The sequence below is a fragment of the Aquarana catesbeiana genome, linkage group LG04 (genome assembly GCF_042186555.1).
Source record: "Aquarana catesbeiana isolate 2022-GZ linkage group LG04, ASM4218655v1, whole genome shotgun sequence".
Lineage (NCBI taxonomy): Eukaryota > Metazoa > Chordata > Amphibia > Anura > Ranidae > Aquarana > Aquarana catesbeiana.
This window is the reverse complement of record NC_133327.1, coordinates 420972517-420990756: the sequence shown is the minus strand read 5'-3', so window position 1 is coordinate 420990756 and position 18240 is coordinate 420972517. Positions and strand designations below refer to the sequence as shown.

General features: G+C 44.0%; 1 protein-coding gene across 2 annotated transcripts in view; it reads left to right on the top strand.

Moving 5' to 3' along the window:
• LOC141140313 (interleukin-20 receptor subunit alpha-like) overlaps positions 1-18240 on the top strand; it is a 150179-nt gene that overhangs the window by 38975 nt on the left and 92964 nt on the right. For both annotated transcript variants that reach the window (XM_073627353.1, XM_073627352.1), the window contains exon 2: positions 9235-9258. In XM_073627353.1, the coding sequence (XP_073483454.1) occupies positions 9235-9258 (24 nt within the window). The remainder of the gene's footprint in view (positions 1-9234; positions 9259-18240) is intronic.

Sequence of the window (18240 nt, the reverse complement as noted above, 5' to 3'; positions counted from 1 at the left end):
TGGACCGATGCTGCATCCACCTAGGTAATTATGATACTGAAAAGAAAATAAATCCCTTATGCCGTGTACACAGGGGCGGACTTTTCGGCATCAAAGGTCCGACGGTCCTTCCGACGGACTTTCGACAGAGTTACGACGGACTTTCGATGGACTCTCTAACGAACGGACTTGCCCACACATGATCACACCAAAGTCCGACGGATTTGTATGTAATGACGTACGACCAGACTAAAATAAGGAAGTTAGCCAGTAGCCAATAGCTGCCCTAGCATCAGTTTTCGTCCGTCGGACTAGCATACAGACGAGCGGATTTCTCGATAGGAACTGGGTCCCTATCGGGAAAGATTTGAAACATGTTCCAAATCTAAAGTCCTTCTGATTTTCGACAGAAAAAGTCAGCTGAAGATCCGATGAAGCCCACACACGGTCGGATAGTCCGACGGATTTGTTCCGTCGGACCAGTCCGCCCATGTGTATGCGGCATTACTTCTCTTTTAGTACTATAAATGGGAAAGGACACGATGGAACTTCTTGTTTCCCTGAGATGGAAAATGCTATTGTTATTTTTAGTTTTTTAACATGATTCCTCAGTCTAAAGCAACCTTTCTCAACAGGGGTTGCTACGGGTTCCCTGGGCAAGGAGCAATTTCTGGCACCCAGATAAGTTGCCACTGAAATCAATGATCTTTTTAGCTATGTGTAAGAGGGGAATTATCCCCACTGATCACAAATGTAAGTTGCATTCTTCTCCTTGACCATCACACTCATGTGAAATGTAGATGAAGTTATTTTTAGCAGGACTTCCCTAAGACCGTAACATTTCTAGAGTTTTTCGCATTATTAAGATTGAGAAAGACTGCTTTAAAGTTATATAAAACGTCAGCATAAAGGTCACAAGCCTTGCTGGAACTAGAAACTCATACAAGGCATAAAGCAGGATAGCACACTTATGACCAATAAACCATATATTCTAGTGTACATGTTTCTAGGCATACAACACCACCATGAAGGAAATGTATAAAAAAGTCACTCTACATTGTCTGCTGTCTTTTTCTGTGAATGAGTTGCCAGCAATGACAATGGGAGAACATGCCAAGATCCAATCCTATCTGTATCAGCACCATCTTTGTTTAAAGCTGAACTTTAGTCAAATATACAAATAATAATAATTAACACTGTTGTGTATTCACTAAAAATCATTAAATGTATTTCAAAATGCAATTTCTCTATTCACTAGAGTCTGTTTTGCTATCAGTCTCTTGTAGTTTTCTTTACAGCAGAACTCAGTCTGGGAGAATGAAGGGCATTACTAGGAGAGGATCAGGTGTGTTGTATGCATATATACTAACATGGAATATGTTAACAATGAGACACTGGACAGTTCATCAGTAGGAATGAGCTCAGGCATGTTTAGGTATTAGTCTGAACCTGCCCTTAGCTATCCTACCAGGAAACTGTCACTGCAGACCGTCAATAATAAGTGACAGATGCATTCACTGCCCTGCAGCTGCATGTATACAAGGGGTTGTATACGGGCAGCTGCAGGGTGGAGGAGGTTTGTCAAAACACAAGCTGGAGGCAGGGAGGTGACCAGGCTGTATTTCTTAAAAGAGATTATATAGTACCAGCATACACTTTCATTTAATAACATCAACATTGTAATAGCAATATAAGCGAAAGTCATTTTTGACAATTCAATAACATGCCTCCCATGGGAATGAGGGATACCTATTAGCAAACATATGTAGGCATAGGACACACCCCCTGTCATGCCCTCTTAAAGGAGAATCATACAAAAAAAAAAAACATTAGTTAAACCCACAAGTGTTTTTTTTTTTTTTTTTACCACTACTAATCCTTTTTACTGGGTTTTAAATTTTACAAATGCAGTCATTTTGAATTTGGATGAAAGGTTTAGCACTGGGAAACACATTTTCAAAGATAAAAAGTGCATTTTATATACAACTATATTGATTAAACCAAAATGAGGGACAAATGAGGAGGAAAGAGGGTAAGAGAGACTTTGTTCCAAATCAGGGACTGTTCCTTCGAAATCAGGGACATTTGGGTGCTATGCAATATAATCCTACTTGAAAATTCTCCTTGTATGTTGTTAGTTCTGCCTGTCTGTTGGTTGACTCTTTCCACAACTTCCTGGATTCCCTGCATGCTTTGCAGCTTCTCCTCTGCTCATTCATAAGGACTACATATCCCATGGTTCCTCGCTGCCTGCAAGCAGTGATTCCTGTAGTAAATCTGCTTACTGATTCTCCTCCTCTCAGCACCTCTGTAGTTCAGAAGGTAGGCTCTGTGAAATGTGTGACACAGCAATGTCTACTCACAGGACATATTGAATATATGTCACAGTATTCAAGGAAGTAAATGTGTGGGGATCTTCACAAATTAGGTTTACAAGCTTCAAGATCATTAAGATTAATAGGTGAAGTATAGAAATAATTGAAATACAATGTGGAAATTAATGTATGATTTTAAAGTGGAGGTCCACCCTGAAAAAAAAATTGCACAAAAAAAAAATACCTAAAAAAATGGAGGAAAAGAAAAAGAACATTTTTTTACTTACGTGAAATGGCTGTTGCTAGGCAGTCTTCCTAATCTGCCTCTTCCTTGGCCGCGGTGATGTTGTCTCTTCTCCTCCCCACGTTGTCTTCTAGGGAATGGGGCGCGGTGTGTTATGGAAACTGTGTGTGCCCCACAACACATCGCGTCCCATTCACAAAGCGCTGCGCGACTCGCGCATGCGCAGTAGAAAACGGGCAGTGAAGCCGTAAGGCTCCACTGCCCGTTTCCCTTAGTTAGGATGGCGGTGCCGGGACCCGAGAGCCGAGGGACGGGTCGGCCTCGCGGGCGTCCGACATCGCAGGCACCCAGGACCGGTAAGTACTTATTTAAAGTCAGCAGCTACAGTGTTTGTAGCTGCTGACTTTTATTTATTTTTTTTATCCCGCTTTAAATTTTGATCATAGATAAACTTTAATTGCACTAAAGAAAAGCCAAGGTCACCAGCCTAGCTGTGCTTTGTGATAAGGATGTGCAAAACTCAAAACTGAATGAACAGAAATTAAAGTCTTTTGGCGGGTAAAACATCTCCCTATTTGCCTTTAATTAAGCTTTATGGGCATATTGTGTGATCCGGGGTTAATTTACCCGTCATACCTCCCAACCTTCCCTGATTCTCCGGGACCATCCCAGGATTTAATCTAAGTCCCGGCATCCTAGCGAATCAAGGCTTTGTCCCAGAGTGGAGCCTGCAAGTATGCACTAGCGCGTGCATCAACACCTGACCTGTAGCTTGTGCAGGGTGTCTCGGGTCCCGCACTGCTGTGTATATGTGAAAGACAGCCGGCGGTGAGACATGCCAGCTGCCGCACACATACACACACACACAGTGCACTGCAGAGCAGCTTGCAGCTCCTCCTTGTCTGTAATGCAGATAGGAGGGGAGAGGCAGGGAGGAGTCATGTCATGCTCGGATCTATGGTGGTGGTGGGGTGGGCTGTAGGCTGCCCCCCCCGTGCACTGGCTCCAGATTTCACCTGGGCTGCTCCCCCTATGGAAAGCATACTTGGCTGCTGAGAGAAGGGACAGTGGCTGTGCTCTCTCCTGCCTTTCCAGCAATCCTCCGTAAAGCAGGTGACACCGGATCCATAGATTGCACTGTACAGTGTATGTGTCACGTACCTGGTAGGAGTCTGAAATGACGAGGTCGGCCTCTCTTGTACCTCCAATCCAAGCCCCACTGGAGGTGGAACAGATGGTGGCAAGGATCAGGAGGAACACGAGTGCCTGTAAATGCTGCATGCAGAACTTGCAGGAGGTGTTGCAGACTTGGGAGTGCAGGCAGGGTTTCCGGTGAAGAACTGGAACCAGGAAAGCTGGGAGGATGGACGGCCAGCACAGGTACTCGTAAACAGCGTGGAGCCAAGCAGGAGACAGGAGCAAGGTCATCAGAAAAGCCAGGTTCAGCAATGGGCAGGCAGCGAGGCACCAAGGCATAAACAGGGGATTTTGGTTAAGAGGAAGAATGAGGGGGGTTACCCCCTGTACTCTGCCCTATTAACTCCCGTCCTCCGTCCTGCTTTCCCCTTTACCCTGCTCTATTGACTCCTGTCCTACGTCCTGCTGACCCCCTGTACCCTACCCTACTGACTCCTATCCTTGGTCCTGCTGACCCCCAGTACCCTGCCCTTTTGACTCCTGTCCTCTGTCCTGCTGACCCCCTGTACCCTGCCCTATTGACTCCTGTCCTCTGTCCTGCTAACCCCTGTATCCTGCCCTATTGACTCCTGTCCTCTGTCCTGCTGACCCCCTGTACCCTGCTCTATTGACTCCTATCTTCTGTCCTGCTGACCCCTGTACCCTGCCCTATCATCTCCCCCGCCCCCCCCCCCCCCCCCCCTCTTAGTACTGGCTGTCTGTGTCAGTTTGGGGATAATCACCTTCACAGTGGTCAGTGGTCACCAGGACAAATGGAGAGAGTGAGTCTCCCCACCACTCTATCCAAAACTGAACAAAAAAGAGAAAATAGTTTTTGCTTTAGATAAATGTCCCTGTCTTTTGATCAAGCTGCTCTATATGTTGTGACGGTGCTGCCCCTTGTCACTGTGTTGGAAGAGTTAGATCTCACCCAGGGTTCTGCATGTTTAGGGGCTCTGGGATGTGTGTTCTGTGTGGAGAAAGAAGAGTTTTCTCCAGGACTGGTAACTCCTGGATTAGGTCCACATTTGCAGGTGTGCACAGACCTTTCAGTCAAGTGGCTGTCTGTGAGTCAGGGCTCATTCCCCTGGAGACAAGCTGCTGCACTAGCAGCATGTGTCAACAGGCATTGGGAGAGTGTCTACTCAAGCCTCAAAGAGAGGTTATTTGACCAGGCCATTACCTGAGATAGGTAATACAAGATGGTATATAATTAGACAGAAGTGCCTAAAATTCTTTATCACAAGGCAGAATGAGATAATGTGATGAGTCTGCGGAGAGACAGGCTCATGGACTACCGAGACTGGATAGCTAGGAGGACCCTTGTGAGGATAACCTTTTGTGTGTTTTTTAATGCAATGCCACGTACGCACGACCGGTCTTTCCGTCGGAATGAACTCTGACGTTTTTTTCTACGGAGTTCCGACGGAGTTCCACTGAAACGGACTTGCCTACATACGATCACACCATGACGTATGACGGGACTAGAAAAAGGAAGTTCAGTAGCCAATAGCTGCCCTTGCGTCGTTTTTGGTCCGTCGGACTAGCATACAGACAAACAGTTTTCCCGATAGGAATTGAGTCAGTCGGAAAGATTTGAAACATGTTCTATTTCTAGGTCCGTCAGAATTTTAGAAAGAAAAAGTCCGATGAGGCCCACACACGATCGGAGTGTCCGATGGAATGATTGTGTACGCGGCATTACTTTTGAATAAAAGTGGGCAGAAAGCCCTGCAACATACTTCACTGCCTGCACTAAAGTTCATGAAAGGTGCTACAAGTGAAAGAACCCCAAACAATCTTGGTGTAACTATTGTCTTCTGAGTGGTTGGTTCCACTATATACACATTTGTTTATGGTGGATAATTGTTTAGAATATTCTAATACTCCAATCCTACTTTTCTATTATTGACAATTTGTAGCAACAGAAATGAGATTTCAACTATCCCATTATTCTAAAACTAAGACAAATGTATTAATTAAATCAACAAAAGAGATCATAATAAATCTAGACGCTAATACGATTTCATTTATTTTAAGTTTGCAAGAAGGTTGGAAGGGGGGGGGGGACTGATAAGTGTTACATAAACACAGTAGAAGTCCTTTGGCAGGTAAAACAGCAACCCTAAAAGTATCTGACATGCCACAATATAGCTGCACTAGGTACAGTGTACCAATATGCATCAACAAAGGTATAAATAGAGATATAAATAAACATATAAAGAAAGCATATATACACAATTCATGACGTGACCATAATGAGTGTCTATGCGTTCATGTAACATAATGCAATAGTTATTGCATAGTTATTGCATTAAGCCTGTAAACACAATTTATAGTGTCCATAAGTGGTCATAAATACATGTGGTATCATGCAGTGCTTAGTGCGTCGCTGAATTCTTCAATAAATCACATAATCTTCTGTGGAATCAAACCACCCTTGTGCAACCACCAATAACACAAGCTTCTTACAGATCACCATGAGCCCTTAGTGTGCAGTGGGTCATGTAGCTCTTGTCCCCTTCAAAGGAGGGGACCCCCCAACCAGAATCTCTCACTCCTCCAAAGCAAATCTCTCTCTCTCCCAGTGCAGGATCCATCAAAAAGTGAAAAAGAATTTCACATAGTGTAAAATCCTTTAATTAAAAACTTCCTTTAAAACACAACAATTCACACTTACATTGTGCATTGCCTTGCACCCAGATTACAGCACTATGTCATGTAAAGCAACACTTTACTTCCCATACATGTATACCTCACCTTAGGGTTCATGACTGCGGGATAACATCACTTTATGCTGGCCCGGGGGGTGAGGTATACATACCTGTAGGCATAGGACACACACCATAAAGGAGATTTCAACAAAAAAAGATTAGTTAAACCCACAAGTGCTGTTTTTTTTACCACTACTATTCCTTTATACTGGCTTTTGAAAATTACAGATGCAGCAATTTAGAAATTGGATAAAAGGTTTAGCACTGGGAAACACTTTTTGAAAGATAAATAAATAAATTTTATCTACAACTTTATAGATCAGACAAAAATGGGGACAAAAAAAAAGGGACAAGTGAGGAGGAAAGAGGGACAGAGGGACTGTGTTTTAAATTAGGCACAAGCCCTCAAAATCAAGGACAGTTGGGAGCTATGGATATACATTTATGGGAAGTAAAGCTTGCTTAATTGGTACATATGGATTTATAGGATTTTTATATTTTTATATATTTTTTCTTTTTTTGGTTTGTAGCGCGTTTTTTTTATTTGTTAAACGGGAAGTAAACTTCCTTTATTGACTTTTACCTAAGGTAATGTAAATATCTCCTTAACGTGCAGCGTTTAGGAGATATTTACATTACATGCAGCCAATGACATCACTGACACATGCGCTCTGAAGGAACGGCCACCCGTGCCGTTTCTTCAAAGCCCTGTGCTGTGAACAGCGGCTCCCTCGGGGGATGGGAGATCAAGATGGGAGCCCCTGCAGTGCTGACATTGCAGCGCTGGAACAGCTTTGTTTTAAGGTAAGTTTCACATAACGTGCTAGTATGCAATGCATACTAGCACATTATGGCTTTACCATGCAGGAAAAAAAAACAAAAACGTTAAACAAAGGTATAAAATGGTATACAACCGCTTTAATAAAAGTATATTAGTTGTGGTGTTAGCTGTTTGTCTGAAGTTACATTTCTTCACATTTTTTTTTTTTTTTGTTTCTGCTTCTTTTTGGAATGCTTGAATGTTACCAGTGATTCAGATATTTACACATTAATCTGTTACAATTTTTCTTTATACTCATTCTTTACAGACTGACAGTATACCTTTGTTCTAGATCAGTGGTCTTCAAACTGCAGTGATGCAAGACACTACCAACCAGTGGGGCATAATTCTTGTTACTGACACCAACGTTAGGGCACTATTTCTCCTTTTTCACCTTAACAATGGCGCATAATTTCTCCGACTGATATAAATGATAGAACACTATTCCTCCTACTGACACCAATGTTGGGGCATTATTTCTCCCACTGACACCAACAATGGGCCATTATTCCTTCCACTAAAACCGATGGAGAGCTACTCCCCCCACTGACACCAATGATGGGGCACTATACCTCCTTCTAATGCCAAAGATGCACTGTTTACTTCCACTGACACAGGACAATTTCTACTCCCAATGACCACAGTCCTGCCCCACTAAAGTCTGAAGGAAAGTAACCTGGTCCTTTTTTTAGAAAGTTTGGAGACCCCTGTTCTAGATTCTAGTATAATTCTTTACAGACAAAATATATCAAAATGTTGCTACACAATATGAATATGGGTGTCAGTGACTTAGAAAAACTAGTGTAAAAAAAAAAAAAAGGTAAATAAAATGTGGATATATTTTCTGTAACCGCAGTCTTCACCAGATGGTTATAGTATGTGTTTGCACGCTTCCTGTTTCAGTGGTTTAACAAGTATTACAGGAAACCTATTTTTTTGAAGATAGTATTTATGTAGGTAAAGAGGATCCCACAATATCAAACATATAGCAATGACGTTGCTAGTGGCAGTTTAAAGTTTGCTATAGCATTCCCATTTGAAAATAAGTAACAGGCTTGGTGTTCAAATGAAAAAGATACAGTCTTACACGAAATATCAGAAATTTCTATAGAATCCCTGTACAGACTACACAACTGATATTTGTTATTATTTGAGGATTTCACCTAGGAGAAAATGGTTGTATAGGACAAATTATTTTCCTACCCTAAGCAATATAGAGATTGCAATGAAAAACATGATTTGAGGTTAATGTTTTTAAGTTTATACATTTTAAAATCACATTTAATATCTATTTTTACTATAAATACAATTTTCAATTTACAAAGAAACATTTAATAAATTACAAAGTCGTCCCAGAGCACTAGGAGTAAGCTAAAGAGGACATCTTAGCAGATGTTATCTGCCTTGGACCCGATTTATCTTACTGAAAAAAAGAAATTTTTACTATAATAAGAAATTATGTAAACACTTTAAATTCCTTTTATAGAAATGTTGTAACCTTTCCAGTGCCTGTGTAGAGCCAACTTCCCCCAACCACCACTTGACTTGCCCTCTACTTAGCTAAAACCTACATGTGGCACTATTCAGGTAGTTTCACTCATTTTCAGCTAGATTTGAATTGTAACAATGACTAAATAGACCAAAACAACCTGCTGTCAATGGTTTCTATGAAACTTGTGAATCAATTAAAACTGTTAGTGGTTGGTTGCCTACACAGGGCTTCCTCTAGCATTCAGAGTAGCTGGCAGAGAATATATGAAAGCTAAGCATGTGTATCTGGGGAATGTGGCAGTTAAATGAACCTGTTGCTTTAGCCTGCATAGGCAAAGCGCAGATCCGATAAAAATCAATGCAGTTAGTTTCAAAATCAAGTTAAAAACATTTTTAATTGTTCTTTTTTTTATCAGAGACTATGGTTAATATTATGCTATGCAGGGATCTTGCATTTCCACATTATTTACATTTTCTCTTTGTTTTTTATTCTAGGAAAAAGTGAGTCCAGGAACAATAGTAAGTCTTGCAAAATCATGTGAAAGTTGGGTTTCCAAAAGTTCACATTATCAAAGTATATACAGTACATTTTTAGACCATTTTTAAATACCTATATAAATTTGAATTGTCTGATAGATTGTATAGATGGACAAGCCCATACAATTATTTTGACCAACACAAAATTTTAATCTTTTTTATAGTAATGTGTTTGCCAAGAAACTGCATTTCACGTTTTGTACCTTATTGCACATCTACAGCTTACCTAGCCCATCAAAAAAAAGTTCTGTGCTTGCTCATGACTTCAAATCAGATTTGTTCCTAACTCTTAGCCCTGGTTCACACCAGTACAACTTGTCATGCGACTTGACAGTTCAAAGTTGCAATGTCAAGTTGCACCCCATTTGCGGAAATGGAACCGTTGCAGCGACTTTGAAGGTTCCTGCACTATTTCTGTGCGATTTCAGTGCAGGAACCTGCATTGACATCTGTTAAATGAAGTTGCACAGATATCAGCAAGCCACACATGAAATCGCACTGATAGTTGGCTTTGAAGTCGTGCTGAATTAGCGTGACTTCAATGCAGCTTTGGTGTGAACCAAGCCTTAGGAGTTAATTTACTAAAACTGGAGAGTGCAAAATCTGGTGCAGCTCTGCATCAAAATCAATCAGCTTCCAAGTTTTTATTTTTTTAATTGAACAAACTGAAGTTAGAAGCGGATTCACTACCATGCACATCTGCAGCAGATTTTGCTTTCTCCAGTCATACTAAATCAACCCCTGTGTCCATTCACCCTTGGCATAGAAACACACCTGCAAAATGTGTTGTGCACTACTGTAACTTTTAATGTGAATGCCACCCCAATACATTGTACAGAAGAGCTAAACACATTACAGAGCATTACAACACATATATCATGCATTGTGGTGCACTGAGTTGTTATAAAAGGGTCATGTACGTTTTTATTATCCATTGTGGTGTGTTAGCAGCTCATTCATAATGAACAGGCTGACAAAATGCATTGCACATTACTTCTGTCGTAATGTGCATTAGTGTGTGTGCATTAACGCACCACAACCGAATGCTTAAGTGCGAATGGGCCTTCCTTTTCTGCATCATTGTATATAAAAAACAAAGCACAATAAATTTAACTGAGATAGTTATATATAAGAATAATCCATTAATACCTGTCCTTTCTGTCCTAAGAACTATTAGTAAAAGCATAGGATAATAAACAAATAATAAATAATAACCAACAAATAGATGGTAAAACATAGATTTCTAGGGGTACATTTATAAAGCAGTAAATGTGACGTTCACCAAACATTTACTGCAGGTGTAGCTTTCTGCTGCATGTGTTTAAGCCCCCGTTCACATCAATGTGATTTGACATAGCAAATCGCATGCCAAATTACAGCCTATTGCTGGCGGCATGGCACTGTCCCAATCGGTGCGACGCTGACTTTGTTGCACCTTACCGATTTCCAAAAGCAGTTCCTGCACTGCTTTTGCATACTTCGGGGGGGCGATTTCAATAGACATCTGTGCATGAACCCACACAGATGTCTTTCAAAAAGCACCTGAATTCACAATTGTGTGAGTCCTTGTGACATGGTTCTTCTCCCCATCACAGCTGCAACCTAAAGGAACCACCTCCCTTTTTTTTTTGTAATTCCTTTATTTTATTTTTTATTTTTATTTATAAAGTCATGTAAAGTACAAATATCAACAAGATACATATGATTATAGCGTCAATACAATCGCCAGCATAAAAAGGCAAACATAGATTGCTAAAACAGTAATCCCAGAAGGGATGTCCAACAAAACAGTCCAGTACCATGATTTAAACATGGATAATCCTGTAGATTTATTATGCTGGGCAGAAGACATTTGCTGACCTTGAAATGGAAGATAGCAAACATTGCAAGAGCAATAAACATATACAAACTGAGCGATGTTGCCAGTAGTCGGTAAAGAAGAAAATGAAGAAAAGGGGTTGACACGGGGCTGTAGACCCCATGGAAGCCTAATGCCCTGATGCCCTGTGCACATGACCAGTTTTCCCGTTGGAATAAACTCTGAAAGTACAGACAAGCGGTTTTCCCGATAGTAATTGGTTCCGTCTGTAATATTTAGAACATGTTCTCTTTCTAAGTCCGTCAGAATTTTTGACGTAAAAAGACCTATGAGGCATACACACGATCGGAATATATGATGAAAAGCTCCCGTCAGACTTTTTCTGTCGGACATTCCACTCGTGTGTACGGGGCATTAGGGACTCCACACATCCAGGGCCTGTAGTCATCCACAAAACAATTAGGGGGAGTGTGGAGGGACAGGGAGGGAGGAAGAAGGGGAGTGAGCGGAGGTGTGTGAGGGCTGGAACCACCTCCTTTTTGTCACAGCCACATCAATCACAATGCCCTTCTCCCTCTGCCCAGCTCATGTAACTAGCTAGCTGCCATGGCCCTGGTAAGCCTCCCTGCTATTTGGCTTGCATTCTTCCTGTGTAATGGCCCCTGGCTTTGTTTCCTGACTATCCACGTTTGCAGCCTGCACTGACCTTTAGCTTGTTTCTGGTTATTCATGTCTGCAGCCTGCAGGGTGAACTCGAGGGTCGCAACTAGGGCTGTCTTTAACGCAGGGCAAAAGGGGCAGCTGCCCTGAGCTCCATCATTGTTGGGGGGCCCATAGAAGCTGCCCTTTGAGCCTGCGCTGCTGCCTGCCGGCCGCTGGGGACCGGGGTTCCATCACCTCCAGCGCTAGTCATGCTGGCTGTTCGCTACTGTCCTCCGGGTGAGAAGCGCTGCTTCTGTATTTACAAGTGATGCTCCTCTCCGTGTGGCTGCTCAGACCCCTTCCTGCCCCACACATCGATCTCTGTGAGAGCAGAGGAGGGAGGGGGCGGGGCATCCACACAGGCGGCCTCCAGAGACCGGCTGGAACTGGAGGGAGGAGGGCTTTGTACCTGGGGAGAGGGGGGGACTTGGATGTACAGTACACACCACATTCATGCATTCTGCACCTAGCGCACCCCTCATCCATGCATTCTGCACATAGCTCACCCCTCATTCATGCATTCTGCACATAGTGCACCCCCTCGTCATTCTGCACATAGTGCACCTCCTCATCCATGCATTCTGCACATAGCGCACCCCCACATTCATGCATTCTGCACATAGCGCACCCCTCATCCATGCATTCTGCACATAGCGCACCCCCTCATCCATGCATTCTGCACATAGGGCACCCCCTCATCACTCTGCACATAGTACACCCCCTCATCCATGCATTCTGCACATAGCGCACCCCCACATCCATGCATTCTGCACATAGCGCACCCCTCATCCATGCATTCTGCAAATAGCGCATCCCCTCATAAATGCATTCTGCACATAGAGCACCTTCTCATCCATGCATTCTGCACATTGCGCACCCTTCATCAATGCATTCTGCACATAGCGCAACCCCTCATCCATGCATTCTGCACATAGCGCACCCCCTCATCTATGCATTCTGCACAAAGCGCACCCTTCATCACTGCATTCTGCACATAGCGCAACCCCACATGCATGCATTCTGCACATAACGCACCCCTCATCCATGCATTCTGCACATAGCGCACCCCCTCATCCATGCATTCTGCACATAGCGCACCCCCTCATCCATGCATTCTGCACATAGCGCACCCCCTCATCCATGCATTCTGCACATAGCGCACCCCCTCATCCATGCATTCCGCACATAGTGCACCCCTCAACCATGCATTCTGCACATAGCACACCCCTAGACTCTGCACATAGCGCACCCCTCGACTCTGCACATAGCGTACCCCTTGACTCTGCACTCTGTACATAGCGCACCTCTAAACTCTGCACATAGCACACCCCTGAACCCTGCACGTAGCGCACCCCTGAACCCTGCACTCTGTACATAGCGGAGCCCTCAACTCTGCACATAGCAGACCTTCAACCCTATACTCTGCACATAGTGCACCCCTCAACCCTGCACATAGCACACCCCTTAACCCTGCACATAGCGCACCCCTGAACCCTGCATGCTGTACATAGCAGATCCCTCAACTCTGCACATAGCACACCCCTCAACCCTGCACTCTGCACATAGCGCACCCCTCAACCCTGCACTCTGCACATAGCGCACCCCTCAATCCTGCACTCTGCACATAGCGCCCCCCTCAATCCTGCACTCTACACATAGCGCACCCCTCAACCCTGCACTCTCCGCATAGCGCACCCCTCAACCCTGCACTCTGCACATAGGGCACCCCTCAACCCTGCACTCTGTACACAGCGCACCCCTCAACCCTGCACTCTGCACATTGCGCATCCCTCAACCCTGCACTCTGTACATAGCGCACCCCTGAACCCTGCACTCTGTACACAGCGCATCCCTCAACCCTGCACTCTATACATAGCGCATCCCTCAACCCTGCACTCTGTACATAGTGCATCCCTCAACCCTGCACTCTGTACATAGCGCATCCTTCAACCCTGCACTCTGCATATAGTGCACCCCTCAATCATGCACACTGCGCACTCCTCAACCCTGCACTCTTTACATAGCGCACCGCTCAACCCTGCACTCCATACGTAGTGCACTGTTCTGTATGTAGTTCACACCCGACCTACTGGTAAGTAACAATGCTTCAAAGTGAGGGCAGTTTGGCCACACCCACAATTTGATACAGAGGTGTTAAACAGTCAGTAAACATTAATGATCTGCTGTAATCTCTAGCAACCAATCAGTGAGCAATATTGATTTGTAGCAACCTCTAGAAACCAATCAATCAGTTAGGAGTAATGATGTGCAGTAACCGCTAGCAACCAATCAGTGAGTGGTAATGATATGCAGTAACCTCTAGCAACCAATCAGTGAGCAGTAATGATGTGCAGTAACCTCTAGCAACCAATCAGTGAGCAGTAATGATGTGCATTAACCTCTAGAAACCAGTGAGCGGTAATGATATGCACTAACCTCTGGCAACTAATCAGTGAGCGGTAATGATATGGTGTAATCTCTGACAACGAATCACAATTGCTGCCTGATCTGCTGCAGTAAATTGATTTTGAGTCTAGCTGCTATTTATTGTATGTCTCAGAGCAGGGGGGGAAGGCAAGAAAAAGTTTACGCATACATGTCCCATGTAAAACAAGAAAACTACACAGACTCGTGTCCTTCATTATGAAGTAAGTAGTTGTAATTGCCATGGTGACAATATTATAATAGGCAAGATAAAGCTATATATATTTATATATGTAGCGCACTACCCCCGTAGGAGCTGCTAGTTAGTTCATTTTCCCACTGGCCATCCCAGACCCTTGGAGCTACCCTTACCTCTGACACTTCAGGTTCCATTCTGTGTAACAGCACAGACTCAATCTTCTTAACACAGCTGTGGTGTGGTATGCAGCTGACAACAAAGAATAATCCCACAATGTGTTCAATAACAATAATATACCTTTGTTGTTACCTGGCCATCCGATACTCCACCTGCTGAAAAAGGAACAACACTCCACGCCAATTGTTCTTAACCAGGAATGTATTTTTACTTATAATTGGTAGAAAATGGTAATAATAACATTTACACTGTCACACAAACGTAATGTAACAGTGAGGAAACAAAGGGGTTCCTTATAACAGATTGTACACAGAAAAATGTAGTAACTGATCCCTGGACGTGCGCCTCTGAGTTGGACTAAGGTCAGAGTGAAATCACCTTCACTCTGAGCACCTTCCCTCTCCGAGCCCACGCTAATAACTATAAGAGGACAAATGTTATGTTATAATGAACAATGCAATTCCTAGGGAGCTCCCCCTGCTTTGCAAAGCTGTCTCTCTGAAAGACAATAGAATGCAAGGCCTTGCAATAATAGAGGTAGTCCTTTTCTTTCGTCGTCTTCTGTCTTCTGCTAGCTATGTGTATGTTAAATTGTAATCCAGTGGTTAACAAAACCCGGGTCAGAGCAAACTAAATGTTGAACTATTGTTGTGGTGCGGCAGCACTGCAACTGTCTCCGGTGCAAGTAACTTGGTATAACACAGTGTCAAACTGTAGTGAAGTGCAGGCTTGAGGCCTATATTAAACTCAGTCTTTATCCCTTTAAATCTCCTCTGTGGGACTACAGGTCCCAGCAGCACTGTGTTATAGATGCAAGTGTGTGAAAGTGCGTCAATGAAACTTTGGGAAGCAGCCCTCTCACCCAACTAGGTCTGTAATGTAGAACAGTTCTGCTCTGGTGCACGCGGTCCTGTTTCTTCTCAGCAAACGCTGCTACGCCGCTCCGCTCCACTCAGCAGCCCTCAGGTGGCTCCAACGGGCTTCTCTGGATCCTTCCCAGTTCTGCCTCACCATCTGTCCAGCTCACTGAAGTGCAGCAGGATCGCTGATCAGGTCGCTCCTCAATGGGTGTAGGCCGCGCTCCTCTGAAGACCTCCACACAGATCCTCACAGACAGGCCACGCGTTCCCAAGAGACCTAAGATGGCCACACAGGGGAATTTATAGCCTACCCAGCATGCAGTTCAGTGCATGAGTGTTTCTGGGTAAGAACACTCGGCATCTTGGGTAGGTCAATTCTTGTCAAAAGTAAACAAACAAATCACTTCCTGTAATATTCTCTCAATGTCTCTGAGACAGTTAACACTGAAGTCCAATTCACATTCTGGCCGCTAGATGGCGCCAAATACTAACTTATAACATTGTACACAGAATAACTTAGCATTAATTAGCAAACACACTCCCCCTGCTTTGACTCTTTGTTCCCCAAAGATATCATGGAAGCATATCTGCATCATAAAGCAAGTTATGTTCTAATCCTGACTTACGGTAGACAAATAATTACACGCCTCTTAGCTTTCACTAATTAGCCTGTACAATTCAGGTGTAATCTCATAACCAATTTCTGACAAGGTCAGGGCAATTGCCGTGTCCCACCCGGTAGTGTCTGAGATTAAGGTAGATTCACTCCCTACTCAATTGACAGTAGGGAGTGGAACCTCGGGGTTGGAGCGGCGAGCCATAGAGACTGGCTCCAGAACTTTCCCCTAACATGTCATATGTGAGTCTTTGTGGCAGGTGCACTTTCCGCCTTAACTTCATTGTCCCCAGATTCTCCTCCTGCTTTATTGAGTCTTCCACTTTGCCTTCCTCACTGATCGGAATGTTGAGATCGACAAATGAGTCTTGCATTCCACTTTCAGAAGTCTGTTGCAACTCTATAGTCTCCAAAGAGAACAGTGCTTCTTCAAGAAAATCTTTCAAGTCTCCAATTTGTTCTGTAGAGTCAATGGTCTCAGGCCTTACTTCCGCCACTTCTCCTTCCTCCTCTAGCCAGAACTCCGCAGGTAAAGACACCACATCATCAACTGATCCTGAATCTCAGTTTCCTGGTAATGATCTTGAACTCAAGTTCTCTGAATACTCATAATCATCCCCAGATTCATGACTTCCATCAGTTTCTCATAACTTGTTCCTCTTTGAACGGATAGAAGCCGGTGTAAATCTTTCAGGGGATGTCTGAGAAGCTTCTGGGACTCTCACAGCATCCGACAGTGGCAACAGGTGATTTCTATGCCACATCTTCCTTGGCCCCGACCATCCCTCTGGTCGGATCTGATACACTGGCAATCCAGGGACTCGCTTACACACAATGAAGGGTTGTGACTTCCATCTGTCCGCCAACTTGTGCTTTCCTGGGATACCCAGATTCTTTAGTAAAACTCGATCCCCTGGCTGTAGATCTTGGATTTTTACTCTGGCATCGAAGTTCCGTTTGTTCCTGGACTCCCTAACAGTAGCATGCTCTACTGCTTGTTCATAAGCTTGTCTCAGGTTCTTCCTCAGTCGATCTACATACCCTCTATGTGAGGTCAGAGGGACATCATCCAAGGACGTACCAAAAGCCAAGTCAGCAGGGAGTTTGGCTTCTCGTCCGATCATTAAGCGATATGGGGAATATCCGGTAACATCACTCTCCGTGCAGTTGTATGCGTGGACTAATGCTGCGATGTGGTTTCCCAAATTTTATTTCTTATCTGATGGTAGGGTCCCCAGCATGTTCAGTAGGGTCCTATTGAACCGCTCTGGTTGAGGGTCACCTTGAGGGTGATAAGGCGTGGTGCGAGTCTTCTTGATGCCCAGAAGAGTACACAGCTAACGTATTAACCGGCTCTCGAAGTCCCTGCCTTGGTCCGAGTGGATCATCACAGGCAACCCATAGTGTATGAAGAACTTCTCCACAAGAACCTTGGCTACCGTGCTGGCTTTTTGATCTTTGGTGGGATAAGCTTGAGCATAACTGGTGAAATGATCCGTCACTACAAGAATGTTGCTTCTTCCACCTATATTGGGTTCCAAGCACAGAAAGTCAATGCACACCAACTCCAGGCTCTTGGCTCTGTAAATGGCCCAAGTCTTACTTTGGATACAAGTAAGGCAAGAATGACAGTAGCTCTCCACCTCCTTTCGCATATTGGGCCAGTAGAATCTATCCCTAACCAGCCGAAGAGTTCTTTCTGCTCCTAAATGACCGTACTCATCATGCAGAGAGACTAAAACAGTCATCTGGTGTTTCTCTGGGAGAAACAGTTGCCACCTTTCTTCATTTTTCTCAGTGGGGCAACTGCGGTACAGCACACCATCCCTGAGCATCAGTCGATTCCACTCCTTATGTAGTATTTTTGCCTTGGGCCTCCCAAGCCCTCCCTGCTGGCGTCTACATGTAGCTCATAAGGTAAACTGGGGTCAGCATAAGCCAGCACTGGGGCTTCTGTCAGGTTCTTCTTCAATTTCGTCAATTTCTTAAACGACTCTTCACACGAGTAAGTCCACTGATCCTGTACAGATTCTCCGTTTCTACGACTGCCACCCCTCTTCATCTTTAGTCCTTGTTCTTCGTCTTCTCCCGTTACCTTGTGTAACAGTTCATTGAGGGGTTGGGCAATAGTTGCGAAATTCTCCACGGACCTTCGATAGTAAGAACA